This window comes from Neopsephotus bourkii, unplaced genomic scaffold (assembly GCF_033783945.1).
Source record: "Neopsephotus bourkii isolate Nb327-2 ecotype Australia unplaced genomic scaffold, CSIRO-AGI_Nbou_v1 NB_107, whole genome shotgun sequence".
Lineage (NCBI taxonomy): Eukaryota > Metazoa > Chordata > Aves > Psittaciformes > Psittacidae > Neopsephotus > Neopsephotus bourkii.
In genome coordinates, this window is record NW_026900624.1 from 4,500,004 (window position 1) to 4,520,332 (window position 20,329).

General features: G+C 44.6%; 1 protein-coding gene across 1 annotated transcript; it reads left to right on the plus strand.

Moving 5' to 3' along the window:
• Positions 1-342: 342 nt before the first annotated feature.
• On the plus strand, positions 343-11,395 carry GPR19 (G protein-coupled receptor 19). Its single transcript, XM_061358286.1, has 3 exons — positions 343-527; positions 617-708; positions 9,981-11,395. The coding sequence occupies exon 3, from the start codon at positions 10,001-10,003 to the stop codon at positions 11,243-11,245; it is 1,245 nt and encodes a 414-aa protein (XP_061214270.1). The 5' UTR covers positions 343-527; positions 617-708; positions 9,981-10,000; the 3' UTR covers positions 11,246-11,395.
• The last annotated feature ends 8,934 nt before the right edge of the window (positions 11,396-20,329 follow it).

Consider the following 20,329-nt stretch of genomic DNA (forward strand, 5'->3'; position numbering starts at 1 on the left):
TTTCAATGGGCAGGGTCCCATGGCGACCATAGTGGAAGACAAGCATCCTCTTCAGCAGCCGCACCTTGCCATAGCAACCGTCGCGTCAGCACCGGCAGCCAAACCCGGCAGCGGGCCGAGGGGCAGCCCTGCCGCCGGGGCTGCCCTCCCCTGCCCCCTGGGGCCCTTCGGCTGGGAGAACGGGGACGGTGGAGGGAACGGGGGACTACAGAGAGCCCCGCCGCTACGGGGTGGTGGGGACGGCACACGACACGTCCCGGTGCCCGCCCCGTCGGGGTCCGGGCGGCTCGCCGCTGTCCGTGGTGCTGACGGGCCCAGAGCCGCCGGGCACCGACGGGGGGAGGGTGGGCACCCTGCAAGGAGAGGCGAGAAGAGAGAGGAGGAGGCGGGCTTCTGGGGAGGTCCTGGGGCATCTGGGTGCTGAGGAGGGACTGCCACATGATCCACATCCCACATGATACAGAAAGAAACCGGTGGCAGCAGCCAGCCCTGCAAAACGTCATTTTTTCCTCCGTCAAAGAAGAGGGGTAGAATACCCCATCCCTCCCCCTCAGCCAGATTCACAGCTATTCAGGAAGAGGCAGGCACAGATGTGAATATACTGCGTGGTTTCCAGTATGACTGGCACCTGCCCAGAGGTGCCTCCGCTTGGGATAACAAGCAGAGAAAGGACGAGACCAGCGCCTCTGGGATTATGCTTTGGAGCAGGTATGTGGATGGATAGGTACTGTGATGAAGAGTGCTGTGGCTAAAGGGATAGCTCTCTTTACCGAGGTGATCTCTTCCAGTAATTTATCTTCTTATATTTAATTACTTGCATATAAAATCCTTGGGGTTTAGCAAAGAGGACTCATTCCTCACGAGCAAATGCTCTGCAGGGCTTGAATTTTAAGGTGATTCTGCTGAAAGCAGGGAAGTGTGTAGAATTGCTGCAGAATAAATGTCCATAATTTCTGTACAAATCTACATTGTGTGCATCTATATTCTTTATTTTTAAATTATGCTACTTATTTGTCTTAAATAAGTTCCCTGACATGATCAGTTCACTGAAAGCAGAAAATTACTTTAACTGAGATGGAGCAGACCAATCTGCCCATCTGTTTTTTCCCTGTCTCTAGATACATTCAAACAGCTTCTTCCTTCCCAGTGTTACTGCACTAAAACATCTGCTTTGCTATTTTTCAGTCATTAATTTGAAGTCATCCTTTCCGAAAGCCTTGTCTCCCTTTTTTTCTGTGGGGGTGCCTAGATGCAGCTACTTAGGGCAACACCACAGGCATAGTAATCTTTGCTTATCTGTAGCCCGCAGAGGCAAGAAGGCGATTCTGGTTTTGCTAATTCAGGCACATGCTCTCTAAGAATGCATTGCAATATTTTTTATTCACCCAGCTGGCTTCCAGCATGTCAAACAGTATGTTGGCTCCATGGAGTAATGGAGAAGTAAAACTGCCTTCTGCTCTCAAAAAGCCATTTTTGTGTATGAGGCAGGATTCACAGCCTGTTCTTTCTGGCAAAGGTTTTTAAATGTGGTTCTTGAGGATTTGTTGTTAAAGCCACTGTTAATGGCTTAAACGAGTGGCTTGATTTGCAGGAAAATTGGGTGCCAACCCAGAGGCATCCGTAAAAGCTTATCTTTATTTGGATGTCTTTGGATTTTTAGAAGCTTGATTTGTGGGTTTATTTTAAACATTTTGGTCTTGGATGAGTCAGTAAGGGGAGGAATTTCTATACCTCAGGCACATTTGGGGAGCTCTGCTCCTTAGCTTAAAGTAAGAGCTTGCAGACTCTTACACCCCCACAGTTCTCCTGTGAAGCCTCTATTTGCAAAGCTGTGCAATGCAACTCCCCATCTGGGTCACACCATATGATCTCCATCTGCATTTTCCTTTGCAGCCCTGCCACTCATCCCTCCTCAGCTGCTTACCAATCTATGGAGCAATTTCAACCAGTTAATGCAGAATAGCCCATAACATCCTCAGTCTGCTCCCCCTCCCCACTACAAACACAGTTCACCACCACCAAAACATGAAGAAGTGCATATCTGTTTGGGATTTCTCCATTCCAGCAGCTTCCACTGGCACCCTTCGTAAGAAAACATCTCCAGTTCAGCAGTTATCAGCAGGCCAGCGCCTTGCCTCAGTGGCGTTTCCTACCTTTTTTTTGTCCACCCTGAGCCTAACTCAGCTGAAACATCCATTCCAACAAACAGCTCTGCATTAGGCATTTCCAACCTAACTATGCATGGCCCTCAGCCCCTGTGGCTTCTCCAGGAAAGTTAATATAGGAAAGCTATGGAATGCTCTCACTAATGGCCATATCCTCTGACATAGGAACACTCTTTTACTGCTCATTCAGGTTTCCTCCTCTTATTCCTATCAGAGAAGTCTTCCTGGAAGCATCTTAAGATCTCTGGCAACTCTATCCCTAGCATGATTGTTAGTCACCAGCGCTACCCCACTTTCTGTCACTATGTCTTGCACAGGTGACCTGTGTCATGTGAGCACTAGATCCAAGTTACTGGGAAAGGTCATGAACCATATGACAGGGACTCTTAGATCCCAGCATGGTTGTTTGCACCAGTGCGAAAATTCTGTTACCATATTAACTTCTTGTGTGCTGAAAAAAAAAACAGTTTTCACAAGATTTAATATCAAGAATTAACTGTAACATGACATCTTTATACAGAAAGAACAAAAAAACCCCACACTTAACATTCTCCTAGGATGACAACTTGTGCTCATTGCTAATGAGAGGGTGAGCTAAGCTGCCAGAGTCCTTGCTGAAGCTGCTGGCATGTTTTCCCTGTGGGGGAGAGGACACTCAGCAGGGAGGGGGTGAGAATTGCCAAGAGATGGGCAGAGAAATCAGCCAAGTGTGAGATTCACCACAGCTTAGCTGTCAACACCCACCATGGCAAACCAGCCCTGGTAAGCACTGTGTTCCTCACATCAAGCAGAAGAGCGTGCTATGCTGTGGGCAGGACCTGGTGTTGCCAAAAAATAAGTGTGTGGGAGAGCATCTATTTTTTTACCTGTGAATCAGGAAAGGGTCCAACCCAGCTGTGTCCAAGGACAGTCTCAATCCCTATTAAGAAGGCAAGCAACTTGCAAAGGTGTATTTCAAGCTTCTACACACTCTCCTTGGACACCAGTGGGTGAGAATCTACCTTGACAGCAGAGTCGGAAATTAGGCCAGTCCCTCTTCTCCTTGTTCGCACTTTTTCATGCCCCCATAGATACACTGGGCAGGGATCTGGGTTTTGCTATCATTTTTAGAGCACTCCTAACCTAGAGTTTTACTACTAGTCACTAGTAGTAATACTAATAGTAACTGTCCCCATAGACACACTAGGCAGAGAACTGGGTTTTGCTATCATTTTTAGAGCAGTCCTAATCTAGAGTTTTACTACTAGTCACTAGTAGTAATACTAACTACTAGGATGATAGAATAAAGCCTGAGACATGATAGAAGTCTGACACACTTAAAACTCTGTGGGTCTTTCCTTTGGGGAAGAAAAGCTTCTACAAGAAGCCCATATCCACTGTGCACCTGTTTGCAAACAGTGTGTTGTACTCATGCTCGTGAGGCAGTAGACAAAGCACTGTGCTATGTGTCTCTCTTATGATTAGCCAGACCATGCTGTGGGCAAGAGTAGAGGAGGCAGATTGAAGAAACAGGCAGTCCAAAGGACATTACAAACCCAACAATTTATTTGGCATAGCCCAGGTCTGTGGAAGGAAGGCTGTGTCCTTGCTGGGCCTTGCACATGACCCCACCCTACAGCTACTGGATGATTAACTTCCCACTGCATGTGACCCTGCCTATGTCATCCTTTCTACAGATCTGGAGATTGCAACCTCCACCTGTGCTTCAGCATAGCCCTGGTTGAAGAGAGTCACACCTCTGTCCCTCACTCTGCAGATGCAGATGAGGTGACAGTGTCTGTCTAGGCAGTGTTGAGCACAAATATGGCTCATATTTTATCACTGTCTGTCGCTGAACCAAAGAATGATGTTTGGTATAAGGGAAATCTGCAGTTACCATAAGGTCTCCTTCCCACCACCAACAAAAAATAAACATGCTCTTAGGGTTAGGTGCATGAATAAATTGCTGGGTCTTAGCAACTCACCTCAAGTTAATAGACCTATAGTGGGTGCCTGTGTGTCAGTCTTAATCCACAGTAAATACATGAGAAAAAGTCATTGACTTCAGATGCAAGAAAAAGCTAGTGCTCTCACAACCTTTAATAACACAATGAGCTTCAAAAGATGGCACTGTCTCTTAAGTAGACTCAGCCAATATACAGTAACTTATGACCTACGTATGGTTTTGAACCCTGAATGTTCATCAGAATCATCACCCATGAATTTGCCCCAGGCCAGAGCTTAGTGCTACAGGTATGCAGAGTAGTTAACTCCAGATTTGAGCTTATAGACCCAGATCCAGACCTTATGGACCCTGTTCTTGAACTATTTAGCTACTGCATGGTTCATGACTTATTAAGCTCAGTTAAAAGTATAAAGATGAAAAAGCATTATTCCTTAGGCAACCAGTACAAGAAATATAAATTTGCTCAAATCCCAGCAAGTGTTGTAGTATATTATACCCTTGTTCTCAGCTTTAATACCTTGTTAAAATAGTCAGGAAAGAACACAAAGAGTTGATGAAGGTTGATGGCAAAGAGACTGTCTACTTGCCCTTACTTTCCTCAAGCAGACAGTAGAAAAATCTTGTTTAGATTCATGCTCATGCAGTAGCTGAGTATAGCAGCGTTTTTACATCTTTCGATGTGCTGGAAATTAAGTACATTTCCTTCTTTTATTTGATTACATCCGTATTTCCTGCTCCCATGACCTCACCCTGCAATACAGGCTAGGCTCTCAGATGCTGATAAAAGATGCAATAAGGTGTATTGACTTACATGAGCAGTACAGAAGCTTTTACTGTAAGTTGAGCTGTGACCACACCGGTACTGAAAGCTTCATCCATGAAATAGCCCATCCACACTTCTAGTCATGTCATCTTTAGCTACCTATGCTGCAGAACAGGAATCTCCACCAGTGGGGTAGAGAAGGGAGCAGGCAGAGGTGTGTGCAAAATGCCTATGGATCTCAGAAATTTCATTGTGTCCAAACCGTGTGTCCAAATTCTCCTGATAAAATAGAGGCAGATGTTTTCTATCCCCATATACTGGAATGCAGAGAGTGAGGAAAAACACACTTCAAGAGATTTTCAGGCTTTGCTCTGCAGAGCTGCTCGAAGAATAGAAAAGCCTTCGTAAGGGCAAAATAGCTGAGCATTTTTATGAGCACTAGACCAGACAGAAGAACTGGCAGGGAATCTGCATGCTTACAAAAGCATGTGTATCTACATTCCTCCACTGCAAGCAGAAGTACTGGATGGCCTCAATATGCTCACAGTTATCTCCGCATAACAAGAAACAGAGGTTAGAAGAGTCTGTGTGCTTCTATAAAAGGATTATTACATTGGGACAATGCACACACAGGGTAGTTAACTTGAATGTAGGCAAGGATGAATGTTATCTTCTAGCACCTGACACCCAGACAAAAGCCCCCCCCATTCTGATTCAATTTACTCCCATTTCTAATGTTGATTACACGCAGTTAGATGAAGCATTTCTCTTCCAGTCTGGCAGCTATTGCTAAGATATGCTTCAGAAAGGGAAGTTTATGGAGTAAATGACCAGCTTAATGCTTTTCAAATAATTTGCTGGCCCAAAGCTTGCCTGGTATTTTGAAGGTATGATGCAGAAAGGTGAAATATGTTGACTAAAAAAGCCCCTTCTTCTAGTGAGAGGTTAAATAATGTACAGCGACCTATTTCTTTAGCTACCTTTTTAATCAAGAAAAACTACGGCTGGGAAACAAAAGGTGTATTATTTTGATTAAAAATTTTAAAAGCCATTTAATGCATTCCTTTGCAAATCTTATTAAGTTTTACTCTTCTCAAATCTTATTAAGTTTTACTCTTCCAAATGGCAGTGAACACTTATTTTGTTGACAGGACACTAAACATGCAGACACACAGTAACTATGCCATATGGGCTTTATGCAACAGCAAAGTAGACGTGGCAGTGATTTCATGAAGTTCTGGTGGCTCAAAGACTTAATCTCTAAGAAACAGATCTGTTTTGAAGAGTTAGCAAGAATATATTTAACTTGCTATCAACCCAAGGGATAATCCTGAAAATGGAATGTTTGTGCCTTCAAACTGCAAATTAATGTCCATAAAATAGGAACTGTGGCACCAGGAAATCCCTCTGATAATTATGAGTCATTTCACATGCCCCTTATTTTCCCAAGCAAATGCAAAAACTTTGGGGTTTTAAACAGAAATACAGGAAGTCCTTATACCAGTTTTAAAAGGATTCCCACTCTATAATATTAAAAAAAAAAAAAGTGAGATTTTTGGCACTGCTACATTCATGCAGACTCAGTTACTAGAAAGTAGCCTTTCACTCAACACAGTATTACACAGGTTTAAAGGTAAAATCAAACAAAAGCATTTTTGTTAAGCAAAAATGTAATTAGGTCTCAAGCAGTTTTTACTTTCTGTATTTCTGATACTTCCTTATTGACCTGCAAGCAGAGGGAGACTAAAGAGCTCATTCCTATTTTCTTATGGATCTGGTATTTGCAGGCTGAGCAGTTCACTAACACTTAAACTGTATTTCAGTAATGATGCAGCAGCCAGGGATGTAGGATACCTAATGTAGTAAGATAGAGAATCTGTGGTTATTTGCATCCCAGACCCATGCAGAACAATGCATACACTGAGTTTTTCTTTCTCGTGTTGCCAACAGGAGCATTACTCATTATGTAGAAGTTTATGTCTCCACTTACCCACCAAAGAAGATAAGCTGGGCCATAGACACAAAGGTTCTTACTGCTAAATCAAGGCATGATTCTGATCTTGGTACCACCTATGAAAAATACAGTTGAATAGAGATCCTTTAATATAAAAGAAAATCAGCTTCTGGTCCATTTGACAGAAAAAGTATTTATGACTAGGAATGCAGGAATCTCATTGCTGGTTAATCAGGTAGCATTTACTTTCAGAAAATAAAACAGGTAATTGATGTTCAATCAGAGCAACCGAAGGGTCAGAGTAGTTAAAGTCGCTATATTGCACTTATAAATTCACCTGGACCTTGTGGGCAGTGTGCTAAATGACTTTGGATTTTTCCCAAGGAAGAAAGACTCACAAAATAAAGTATCACTTGCACCTGTGCTTGGTGCCTTTTCTGTTACACTCACAGTGGAGAAACCAGCACCACCACAGACAGACACCAAATACTTTATCTCTCAATGCAAACACATGGTATCTGGTGAAGGGTGGCACAAGGAAGGTTTCTCCCACTGAGGTGTTGCTTCTTCTGTTAGCAAAGCTCCAACACAAGACAGCTGGATACAGCTCTTGCCATTCTCCTTCCTCTGTAGGCACCCACTAGTTATCTCACCTCACACACCTCTGAGGATGGCACATACTGTTCCATGGTGGGGCTGCTGAATTCCCAGCTTCCGAGAGGCATGCTGGCAGATAACCTGAGTTCTCTATTAAAGAGTGTCTGGGCTGACTTTTAGTCAAAATGAAGCAGAAGTACTATCTGAGTGTTACAACCTGCATAACGAAATGTCTCAGGTCTGAACTGACACAGACAGCGAATTTGGCTCGCTAGGAGAATTATCATGAGAACAGTGCTAGAGGGTCTGCATATTTTAACAGCTTAGGAAGGTCGTTTCATTCTCGTGCCTGACTTTCACTGCTCTTCAATATTGGTCAAGAAAATTTCATCTGGTTATTCTTCTATGAAGCATAATCTGTGCAGCTGGTTATTTTTAAATAACACATGCTTCTGCATAGCAAGAAGCGAAATTAAGGAAGCAAAATAGCCCATAATGTTCTTTTCTATCTGGTTAATAGGCTCCACATGTATTATTCTATTACAGATAATTCTAACATATAATTTAGTGGGTTGTACTGTCAGTACATCCTGCCATTCTGCCAGAGACAGCAGCTCAAATACCGTGCTGACAGCTGATGATGGCAGGATGTCTCCAGGGGGGCATATCCACCCAATGGAGGGTGAGGAAAGGCAAGGAGGAGCTGTTTGAGAAACCAGGAATCCTCTGCCAGGAAAAGCTAGTAAGAAAACAATGAGAGAAGGGATGAGGGAAAGCGAAGGCTAGGCTGGGCAGCACCCACAGCCCTCCAGCAGAAGATGGGATGAGGGGCAGTGTATCATCTGCAGATGGTGCCCCTTGTAGGGTTGGCAACTCAGCCACCAGCAACACAATGCGTCTCACTGCTGGTGTCCTGAGTGCTATTTTGACAGGAGGCTAGCATGTGAAACTCCTTGTTTAACACACCCCCTGAAAAAAACCCAGCTGTTACTAGCCCCAAACTGCTTCAGCTATGAGTCCAACTTAACCTGAGTCATGCTATCAGCTCCCAGACACTACCGGCAGGCAAAAGCTGCAGAATAAAGCTAGCTGCATTGGGAGCAGCACTGATGACATGTATTGGCCCATTTTCTGCTGATGCAGAGTAGGCAGCTGGGAATGTGCAGGGCATATAGAGGTACAGGGGGTTCCAGCAGTGCTGTGGCTGCAGCTACACAGACTGGCAGTGCCCGTGCAGCTGTGTCACACTCCAAGCACACTCTGCATTTTCAAGTATGCTAAATTCATGCCTGTGCTGTGCAGCTGATTGTACATCAAGCCTGTTCGTATGAAACATGCATATTGTATGTTCTAATAAGTTCAGCTAATGAATACAGCTAGAGGAAACAAAACCTTTAGCCACATGAAGCAATCAGTACATCATTTTCGCTTCCACATCTGATTATGTTTTGCGGTGCATTATTGAAGATGACATGCAAAACAGCACAAAGATTCCATGTTCATCCAGTGGCTTTGCACCATGGAGCTCCGGTCAGAGTAGGGAGACAAGGAGAAAGTAATTGGTGATAGATGCAGAGCTGGAGTAGGCACAGCAAAAAAACATAAGGAAAACACTGGGGAAAAAATACTCAGAAAGGAAGGTTGGGAATTTGGATTGCTTGGAAAGCTGAGGAGGATGCTGGTGGATTTTTGAACTTGTCCATTTGGTTTCTGGGATGAACACTTGAACTGATCATTAACTGAAGACAGATTTATCTTTTGTGGTATCAAGACTCTGGACTTACGCATTCACACAACATATATACGGAAACAGACTTGCTGTTTCTAATGAATAAGAATTTGCATCTAAACACCATGATTTGAAAGCACACTTTGGGATCATCGGGCCCAGGCTAGGTGTTTGCTTACACACAGCCACTAATACTTAGCACTTTTACATTTTAACCCTGTGATAGGCTAGGACCAACACAACAGACTAAATTCAAGATTGCAAACTCTGTCTAGTAATATATTCATTCCTGTCTCACTTCTTAAAACAGGAAGTCATATATATATGTCATACCATGGTGTGTCCCATATCTGCCACAAAGGACAGGCTACAGTTTAATCCAAGGAGCTATATATCAATGACAGCTTGGAAATACAGAAGTCATTAGAGCATCCTGGCAGCTGAAAAACACCATCTAAAAAGAAGATACAGTAGTGATTGTGTTTGCCTTAGGGTGGTGGTGGTGTAGCAGGTGTATTCCTCTCACTCAGTTTGCAGGTCATCAGCATGGGTGAAAGGGCACCTCAGTCTCTAGCTGTGAAAGGAACATTTATCTTTCAGAGGACAGAGGGGCATGTCCTAAAACAGTCAGGTTGTTAATAAAACTCAACACAAAACTGAATGGCCTCTGCTGTAACAGATAGACTCACCATATATTTCTGACTGTTTCTCTGACACCCACTACATTAAGCAGTATGTAGATTACTTAAAATTATCTTTCATTGCTTAAGGTAGGTTTTTCCCACAGACCTGTTAAATAGAACCTTGCTTCTTCTCCTTTTATGCAGCCTGAGCAAAAGACGTGGCCATGATTGCTCACAGCATGGATAACAACAGCGGTACTGTTGTTCTCCCTACCTTCCTGCTCCTGCTGCAGAGTGAGAGCTACCCGAACAGCCCCATCTCTCCTGCTGGCTATGAGATGACAGCATCACCCACAGGACCCAGCTCAAGCAGGAACCACACTGCCTCGCTGTATGATCTGCAGCAGGGGGAAATTACAGCAGCCAGCATGGTTTTGGGAGCGTTGTGGCTGGTGTCCCTCGTTGGAAACTCCCTTGTTTGCTTAGTGATCCATCGGAGCAGGAGGACACAATCCACCACCAACTATTTTGTTGTCTCCATGGCTTGTGCAGACCTGCTGACTAGTGTCACAAGCGTGCCCTTTGTGCTGCTTCAGTTCACCTATGGCAGGTGGACACTGGGGAACTCAATGTGCAAGCTCGTAAGGTACATCCAGCACATCACCCCTGGAGTCCAGATATATGTGCTCCTCTCTATATGTGTGGATAGATTCTACACTATCGTTTATCCCCTGAGCTTCAAAGTGTCCAGGGAGAAAGCCAAGAAAATGATTCTGGCCTCTTGGCTCTTTGAGGCTGCGTTTGCATCACCGGCTTTCCTTTTCTATAGCTCCAACAGTGACGACCACTGCAACTTTTTTCTCCCCAGATCTTGGGAAGGAGTTACCTATGGTGTCATCCGCCTCTTGGTGGTGTTTTTGATGCCATCTACCCTCATTGTCTTCTTCTACCAGAGGGTCATCAAGTACATTTGGAGAATAGGCACTGATGGCAGGACTGTCAGGAGGACAACAAATACCGTTCCAAGAGCAAAAGTGAAAACCATCAAAATGTTCTTAATGTTAAACTCAGTCTTTCTCCTCTCCTGGCTCCCTTTCTACATGGTACAGCTGTGGCACCCACAGGAAATCAACTACAGAAAGAGCTCCCTGGTTTTCCTGTTCATCACCTGGATCTCCTTCAGTTCTTCAGCCGCTAAGCCAACCATCTACTCCGTGTATAATGCAAACTTCAGAAGAGGGATGAAAGAAACTTTCTGCATGTCTGCCATGAAATGTTACAGAAGCAATGCATACACCATCACCACCAGTTCCAGAATAGCCAAAAAGAATCATGTTGGGATCGCAGATATCCCAGCTCCAGCCAAAACTGTCATGAAAGACTCCATCTATGATGCTTTTAACAGAGAAGAAAAGGAAAAAAAGGTTGCCTGGCCTATTCAGTCCAATCCCCCCAATACATTTGTCTAGTTGGCTGCATTGCTTTGAAGAAACCACTATGTACCCACAGAACAAGGAGCTTTATATCCTTTCTGAATATTGATGTATATTTACATATTTTTAACACAGATTTGGGGAAGAAAACAAGATGTTTTATTTTATTAAATGCCTTGATTTTGATGTGTCCAGTTTATTTAATTCCCATTACCTTCTGCTTTCTGGAAATACTCTCCCTGAGTCACAAACATCCCTTTTCTACAAAACAGGAAAGTTCTTAGACTCTCCCTAGACAGGCAAGAAAGGATAGGAAGAAACACTGCTTTTTTCAGCCCCTGTACACTGGCCACTGTGTATCAATGCATATATCCACCCAAGGGCATCTATACTTCTGTTATGCCCCTGCATAAACCCAGCGCACTGTGGTTTTCCTTCTTGTCCAGACCCCATGGGCAAGAGGTCCACAGGTGGGCAGTCAGGCTTAATCCTGACATCAGTGGTGAAACTCCCACAGCCCCACAGGGTCAGCATCAGTCCAGCATTGAATGCTTTTGAACCTTCATTGTTGCGCCTCTCCAGAGTTCTCATGGTCCAAACCACCTCCTTTCAAGCTGCTTCTACACTCACCCTAGTGCATCCACACAGAAGGTGGGGCTGGGCACAGCCTGAGAGAAGACCTGCTGGTCAAAGCAGTGCCAGGCACACAGGAACTCCTCACAGCCTCAGTTTGGTGTGTCTCCTGGCCTGAGTCCCTTCTGCTAAGGTTTTCTGCACTCACACACCTTCTTGGCAGCATCCTCCTCCCTGGGAGCACCTTTGAATAGGTCCCTCACAGGCATCCCAGAGGAGATGAGCTGGCAGACAGCCGTGGCTGCAGGTGGAGCTGACTCCTGCTGCTCTTTATCTGCCAGCACAGGGAGAAAACAACCCAACAGCACCAGTCAGGGCTTCAGCTTCCCATCAGTGTGGGAAGGGTGATGGCACCTCCTGTGCCATCTGCACTTACTGGAACAGACAGGCTGGGTTTTGGTGGGGTTTTTGTCAGTTATTGACCCCATTAACAAGAAACGGGCTGAATCTGTGAGATGAAAATTGATATATTCTCCTAATTCTCACAGTATTTCCCAGAAGTAAAGTAGTTCGCCCTCAGAAAACACAGATGACACGTCTGATTGGTGAATTTCCTTCCCTCTGCCCAGTCAATGTGTTTCCATGAGCTGGACATGTGGAAGGTCCAGGCCAGGCCACTCTAGCATTCACCTGGGAAGTTTCCTTTTTGCTTTCCTGCAGTGTCTACAGGAGAGTCCCACAGGGTTCAGACCCGACATCCGTCCATGCCAGTATCCTACTGTCTACTGCAGCCATCAGCAGGTGCTTGAAGACAGAGCATAGGTATCAGGGAAGCTACAGAGTGGTCTCCTGACACCTCATTCTAGTCTCTGGCAGTAGCTGCTAAGAACTAACACCTCTCGCATGGTAGCTGCCAAAAAGCAGTGCCATTCAATAAATAAAGAGCAGGTCCAGAATGGGCTTAGTCATAAAATTCCACAGCCTCCCCCCCCACCCCCCCCCTACTTTTCAGGCTCCATCTGAGTGGATTTCAAGAGTTTTGCCTGAAAATCAAGGTTTTGACCTCTCTTCAGCTGAGAATCTCAGGCGCTTTTTTTTCCTATTCTCTATTTCCTTCTCAACTAGCTCTGATAAAGTCAGTACCTGGTGAATAGCTGCTCCCCATCCACGCTCTCTGTGCCACTCTTGCATTTGTAAACATCTATCATGTAATTCTCCCAGTTATTTCTTTTCTGCATTCAAGAATTTCATCCTACTCAGTAATATCTTGCACAGAACTGGCTCCACACCAGGCTCTCCCTGGAGCACCCTAATGTAGCAGCCAGGGCTTGGCCAAGCATCCTCAAATCCAGAGTACCAGCAGGCATTTCATGCTCCAGTCATCCTAACAGCGTTGTGGAAGCTTTGATTGCAGGTGTCGGACTAGAAGGCAGTGTGCAGGTGACAGTTACTGCTCCACACACTCCTGGGTTCAAACTTAAACAGTGGAGAGTCGTGTTAGATCTTAGGAAGAAGTTCTTTACTATGAGGGTGGTGAGGCACTGGCATGGGTTGCCCAGAGAAGCTGTGGCTGCCCCATCCCTAGCAGTGCTCAAGGCCAGGCTGGATGGGGCTTGAAGAACCTGGCCTAGTGGAAGGTGTCCCTGCCCATGGCAGGGGGTTGGAACTGGATGATCTTTAAGGTCCTTTACAACCCCAACCATTCTATGGTTCTATGACTCTACGATTCTATTTCAAAATCTCTAGCTCCCACTGTATGTCTAAAAGACACATCCCTCAACCACAACCTCCTCAGAGAAGGATTATCTTTTTCTTCTGCTTTCAGAGCAAATGTGGCACAGCTGGGTTCCTGCTCCTGCCTGGGGACTGGAAGTGCTCCGTTAATGGAAGTTAATAGACCAAGAGCAGCAAGTACTACAGGGTGTATTAAACACACTTAGGTACCTCCCTTTCTTGTCAGCAGGGAGCAGAAGCACACATGTGGTGGAGCCCCAAGCTGACATCCTCTGAAAAGACTCTGGTGATGGCAATATGGGTGGGGAAACTCCTTTGTTGAGAAACAATTCTGTATGTATGGTAGAAAGCTTCCTTTTTCCTCCTCTACCATACAAAGTACGGTTGTGAGAACCCTCACAGATTGCAGGAACACTTCCAGTATCTATTTCACAAATTCAGAAATCCCCATTAAATGAGGATCTGGTATTTCTCATTGAGGTCATTAGCAAAAACTCCCATGAACAGGGAGGAGAGAGGCTTTTGTAACTGAGACAAGACCAGTATTTTCTGTGTGGTTCATGTTCTGAGCAGGTTGTTTCTCCCTTAAACATCACCATATGCTTAGTTTTTCTTTGCCACCTAATTACCTCTGTCACAGTAAAATCAGACCTAGGGTACGCAGGCCAGGTCAACCTTGCAATGTTATTTTTAATGTTGGGTTGTGAGACTGAAACCCAACAGTTGTTCTTCGGTTAGTGGCTTTGTTAAAGAAATGTGACTGAACAGAATAAGCCCTGAGATTGCAGAAGACCACAGGGTCGTGGTTGCCCACCTCCTGCTAGGTCTGATTCCAGAGGGACCCAGGACACTTGTTCCTTCAAGTCGACATGAATAGGAGTGCATGAGGCAGCCTTTCTATCTGGACATAATGGACAGGACAGGCCATGACTGTCACTGTCCTGTCAAGGTGCAACCAGAGTTACTGTAAGGGGTGAGTCCGTGAACCGTCGGACCCCAAAGATGTTCCAGTGAATGTTGTCTGTGCACTTCCAGCCCACAGATGAGGGGCAGTCCTCAGACCATTGCAGATCCCAAAGGAGAATACTGCTGCAGCCACCACATGCAGGGCTGCTCTCTCAAACCTGCTCCACTGCTGAAAAGGACAGGAGAGAGGCAGTCCACCCCTAAGGTGCCAGAGCCATGCTGCAGACCCACAGCCTGCCAGATGTTGTTTCACACAGAAAGCCCAAAGAACACACTGGCAGGTGTGAAACCACAGGCTTCTGTGCAACCTTCCCTCTTCTGAGCTCAACCATGTTCCTCCACCCCCCAGAAGCTGTAGAACTGCACACGCTGGCCAGGAAAAGTGCCATGACACAACAGGTAGGGACAGTGTGCCCAGGTTGAAGGAGCTGACATTTCTGCCCTGAAATCATGGCTTAACTGGCCCTGCAGCCATCAGTAAAGTCTGGAGGTTGGCTTTCCTAAACCACCTTTCCCTATCAGTAAAGCCCAGTCACAGCTGTATCAGAGTGCGACTCTGCTTATATAGCTTCTTTTAGCCAAACTATACTGGTAAAAGCATCCTCACAAACACAAGCTGCATTTGAACTTGGAGGAGTTGACCAGTGCAGCTGCCCCTTTATGTTGTTATACTGATAAACCTTCCTGATTTCTACTTCCATATGACACAGCTTTTGGTACAGTTAAAAAAGATTACCCAGAGCAATCAAATAAACCCCATTGCTTCAGTTGCTGACAGTTCCTCGGTCTGAAAAGCCAGCCTTCACCACACAGCACAAGCGAAAGGAGCAGGGATGTGCTTGTGTGTCGGGTGCAGATGCGCGTGCTCACTCCCATCTCCTTCCTTTTGCTTTTTTCCAAGTTCTGCCAGGCATCTCTATCCATTATCCCATCGGCCGTGGCTGCGGACCAGGCTCATGCCCTGGTGAACACTGTACTTCCGGAAGAGGTGCCTAAGGAAAGGCTGCCTGAGCCAGCCCCTCAGCTCCAGCCCTCAGGTAACATCCAGCCACTGACAGTTTGGCACTGCCATTGTTAGAGCTGAAGAAAACACCATAGTACAGCAGTGCCAAAGATGGAAAATATCCGGCAGCTTGACTTTTGAAATGGCAGCTACTCCATACTTAGTGCTGACTTTGGAAACCTGTAATGAAATGGATGGACACTGACAAATGCTGACCTGGTGCCAGAACAAACAGCAAACTTTTCCATTCCTTCCATCATTTTAGGACAGGTAATGGATGGGTTTGATAGCACCCACCCAGGTCCTTCTGGGCCTTCTGGTCTGCCAAGGCCCCAGAGATGCCAGAGACTCAGAAGGAAGATCATGCATTATCTAAGCAAGAAATGGAAAACGATGAAGGATTTGCCTGATCAATATAAACAAATCTCTCCACACTCCCTCACAACTCATTGCCAACACACGTTTCAATGATGCATCTAAAGCAACAATAAAGTTAATGAGGTGTGGGGAAAAAAAGGAAGATTGGCAAGGAGGATTATAAATACACTCAAGTGACCTGCACCTGCGCAGAACACATATACCATACTAATTGTTGTTTAGCCTTGTCTGTCAGACAGGTAGAACATCTGTGTTTCAGTAACATAAGCCTGTGATAGAGGCAGCTTGAGATTCCTGCCCTGCGGTAGGAGAAATCAAGGCACTGTGGTAAACTATGCCTGCCCTGAAACACAGGTGAAACCAGCAGGTTCAATGATCCTCTAGCATGGACCAAGCATTGTGATGCCTGCATCCACGCTTGTGTGCCTCTGCTGGGTGCCCCTTTGGGGCTCCCTAATTGGTGAGGTAATGAAAATAAATTTACTCTTTGCATTTCATCCATGGTTTGTGGTTGTTTCTGTGTCCTGCATCCCTTTTGGCTGTTTCTGTGTCCTGCATCCTGCCTGTGCTGGCTTATACAGAGAGGTGTGGAAACTTCAGGACTAAACCAAGCAACACTCCTCAGATAAAGGCATCTTGAAGAATCCACACTTTAATGTGGGAGCAGCCAGTGACTGTCCCTGGAGCTTCACACAGTTCTTGAGACATTGTGTTCCCCTGAAAGACTGGTTAGGTGCCCAGGATGCCAGCCACTGCTCCTGCATGGGTACGTGTGTGTGTTCGTGAGCACACATCTAAGCAAGGAGGAAACCAGCAGACATGGGCTGAAGCTGGCAGAGCTACAAGGGCACATTTGGCACTGAGCAAACAAAACCTCCCAGTTCACAAACACATCTCAGCCCCATCTGCAAACAAGCAGTTCTGGGAGAGAGGACTCCTGGGTCTCTAGCCCATTCACCCCTTAGTCTTAACTGTTTTCTGTGTAAGAACATGACACAGTGCCAACTATTAAACACTTTTTTTCCATTAAGTGGACGTCCATTAAGTGGAAATTCCATCACCGCCGTTTACTTTTCGTATCAAGAGGCTTGTACTTGGGAATTACTATTACAAATTATCAAATTATGTGTGTGTCCCCCCTTTTTTATTTCAGCAGAAAGCTGGATTTTTGGCTAAACATACTTTACAAATTTCCAGTTGAGGGGTGAGGGCTAGTGAGAAGCAGACACACACCACTTGAACCTATTTTTCAGCCAGCCTCCTGGAGGTGATAGCGAGGTGGCTATCACTCATAATTAGACTTAAGAGTTTCCATATGGCCAGTTAAGAATCCCCTGAGTTTTCTAAGTCTCCTCAACTCAACCAGTTTGACTTCAGAATTAATTGACATTGATTTAGGAGTGGGTTTTCCAAGGTGTTGAACGCACGCCATCGATTTTAGCTGAAATTCTGAGTGCTCAGCCTTTCTCAGTATCAGATCCTTCCTGTTTAAAAGAACAAAAAGCAGATTTGAAGTTTATTAAAGCCAGACCCATGCACTCAAAGGAAGGGTTATTAGCCCCCTAAGTGATTTTGTAAGTTAATAGGTCTTTATTAGTTGGCTCTTTTTAACCTAGCAAGTGTTGTGGAATAGGCCATTATGAATTACATGAGCTTTATTTGAACTGGCTTCTAGTAAAACATAGCACACCTACTGGAAGATTGTTATATAAATGTCACCTTCTGGTGAGCAGCCTGGCCTAAACCACGGATGCATTCTACATTACTGCTAACACACACAAAGTCTTCTTAGACAGCAGCAATTCCCTTGTGCTCAGCATCTCAACCATTTTAGGCCAGCTCTTGATTTTGTCCTACATTTGTGAGGAATAGAAAAGATTGCATCACCAAATAATTTCAATTGTCCTCATCTTATACCTGTCCAGACACATTTCATCACACGTACAAGTAAAAGCGAGAGATGCTTTTGTTTCCATGGTTTGGGGAGGAGGCCTTTATTTTTGTTAAGGGCATGTAGAATAAGATAGCAGAGACAACATACAGATAGGTGTAATTACCCATCTTATTTTGAAAGTCAGTACAGCAGTTCTCTTTATCCCTGGAGATTTAGTCTCTACTGCCATACACACTCTGCAGAGCCTCTCTCCATACTGATCCAAATACAGGAAGGAAAATGATTAAGCGATATCCAAAGCCAGAAAGATTTCAGATTATTTACCAGTTAGCTGTAAATGCGGTAGGAGTAGCCCTGATTTTCTTATTAACTCACAGCATTGCTGAGAGCTGATCTGCTGTCAGGCTTTTTGCAGACTCTGAAACACCTCTTGCCACATTATTGGCTTGGTCTTTTATACTGATCCAGAGCATCTTCCTCAGAATGAAGTCTTGAGGGTGTATATTTTTTTCCTTAAGAGGAGGGATGTTAGATGTGACCCTTGGCCTTCATACCAGGAGCTGCACTGCCAGCATCAGCCTATGGTAGAAAGCATCAAGTTTTCAGAGCTAACCCACGCATAATCTTAGAACACCAGCAGAAGGCAGCCACCACTTTAGAACAGGCCAGAAAGAAGTTAGATAGACATATAAAGGGCTATTTCAAAATATTGCAAGGGAGGGTGATGCAGCACAAGGTGGCTCTCCAAAAATGGCTCTTCAAATGTCAACAGCACCCATAACTCCCACCCAAGAGCTCCAGTCCTGAGTGCAATGACAGACACACTGCTTTTCCACTACCACACTACTGTTCCCTGCCCTCAAGCAGTGGCTGCCACCTGCATATCCTGACACTATTAATAGCCAAGTTCTGACAGCCATACAATGGTTTTGATGATAAAGCTACCTAGTTGCATCTTAAAAGACCACTTTCTGCTTGTTGATAGCATTAACTGTCATGAGAAATTCCTATCAAGGTAACAAAGCATTTGAAGTTTTGTCTTCAAGGGAAATAATAATCTCTTTCCTCCACTAAAACTCTATTCATACTAGTAAACATTTTTTAAATGTACATTTCACATTTCAGGTATTTGATGGTATTGTGGATGCTTTGCTTGAGAAAGGACACAGAAGGAACGTCCTTGATTGAAAATGACACTTTTAGCAGTCTATCAAGACTCTCCACAGATTTGGCACAGCTAGAAGAGTGTAAAAGGAAGGACTTATTGCAGCAGCTTTTGTAGCACAAGCAGAGTGTGCACAGGATGTACAACAGCATCCGCCTTGCACAGTTCCAGCTCGCACTGCACATATGCAGAATCAAATTCAGTGCAACCTCATCATTAGCATACAGAAATTTGCTGGGAGGTGGTACCTCTCTTTAGACTTCCCAGCTAACCTCCAGCTTGATGAAGGGAGGAACAATCGTCTGTACAGAAAAAAAAGCCTCTCAGAGCCCAACTACCCACCTGCCACACTGATCTAGAAATGAGTGTTCCTTACGCTTTACAGACCACTCTGTAAGTCATTCCTTACATCCAGGGTTTTTTTCCCTGCTATTGCAAAACCAGTAGCATTCTCACCCTAGTTCTCAGGATTACTTTCTTCTAAATTTCCCTGAAACCACACTTTATTTCTCAAAAGTTTTTTAACTTACACCATAGAATGGTTTGGGTTGGAAAGGACCTTAAGATAATTCAGTTCCACCCCCCCCAACCATGGGTAGAGACATAGTCATGAAGACAGGAAAAAAGAGTTTTCAGTAACAAAGAAAATAATTTTAGTCAATATTAACAGGTAATAAAGTTACAGCTGATGATTGTATTTCTGATAGACCAAGGCAAAGCTGTGTTAGTAACAGGCCAATTTGTTCAGTTTATATGACTGACTTCATGCAAAGAGCGTGATTCAGAAAAAAAAAATGCAAGGTGAATGAAAGCAACCCTGAGAGGCCATTCATCATTGTGCCTACGTTTTCTTATCAATACATCCACAGAACTGCAATTGTGCTCCTTCCACAAGCAGTTCACGGCAGAGGGATTAAAACAGACAGCCTTTGTAATCATTCTCCACCTGTCAGTCAGCCTTTTTTATCTGCTAGCATGTGTAGACAATATCAGTTCCATTAACAATGCCACTCCTTTAGTGTGGTGATGACAATGATGACAACACTAAGCAGCTACTGCAAAAAGACACAAGATTACGTAAATCCAGAAAGCTGTAGTAGTTAATTGGCTGTTTCTCAAACACCTGCAGTAATCCACTTTGGTTCCATTGGTATATTAGTAATTAAAAAGCTAATTACTATTTTATTTCAGAAGGCAAGAAGCCCTAAGAATAAAGTAATGAGAAATGCAGCTTGCTGAAGTGAGAATGGAAACGCTCTTGGTTCTCACCAACGGTCCCCTGCAGTATGAATGAGCTACTGCCCTGTGACGGTTTACACAGATACTGGTCACAAGAGTAATTAGCTGAGCAGAAACCTAGCAGATACCTCTGTCCCCTGTCTATAGCTGAGGTCCATACAAGATTTT

Coding starts and splice junctions, on each gene's coding strand:
- GPR19 (XM_061358286.1), top strand. CDS start 10,001: ATGATTGCTCACAGCATGGATAACAACAGCGGTACTGTTGTTCTCCCT.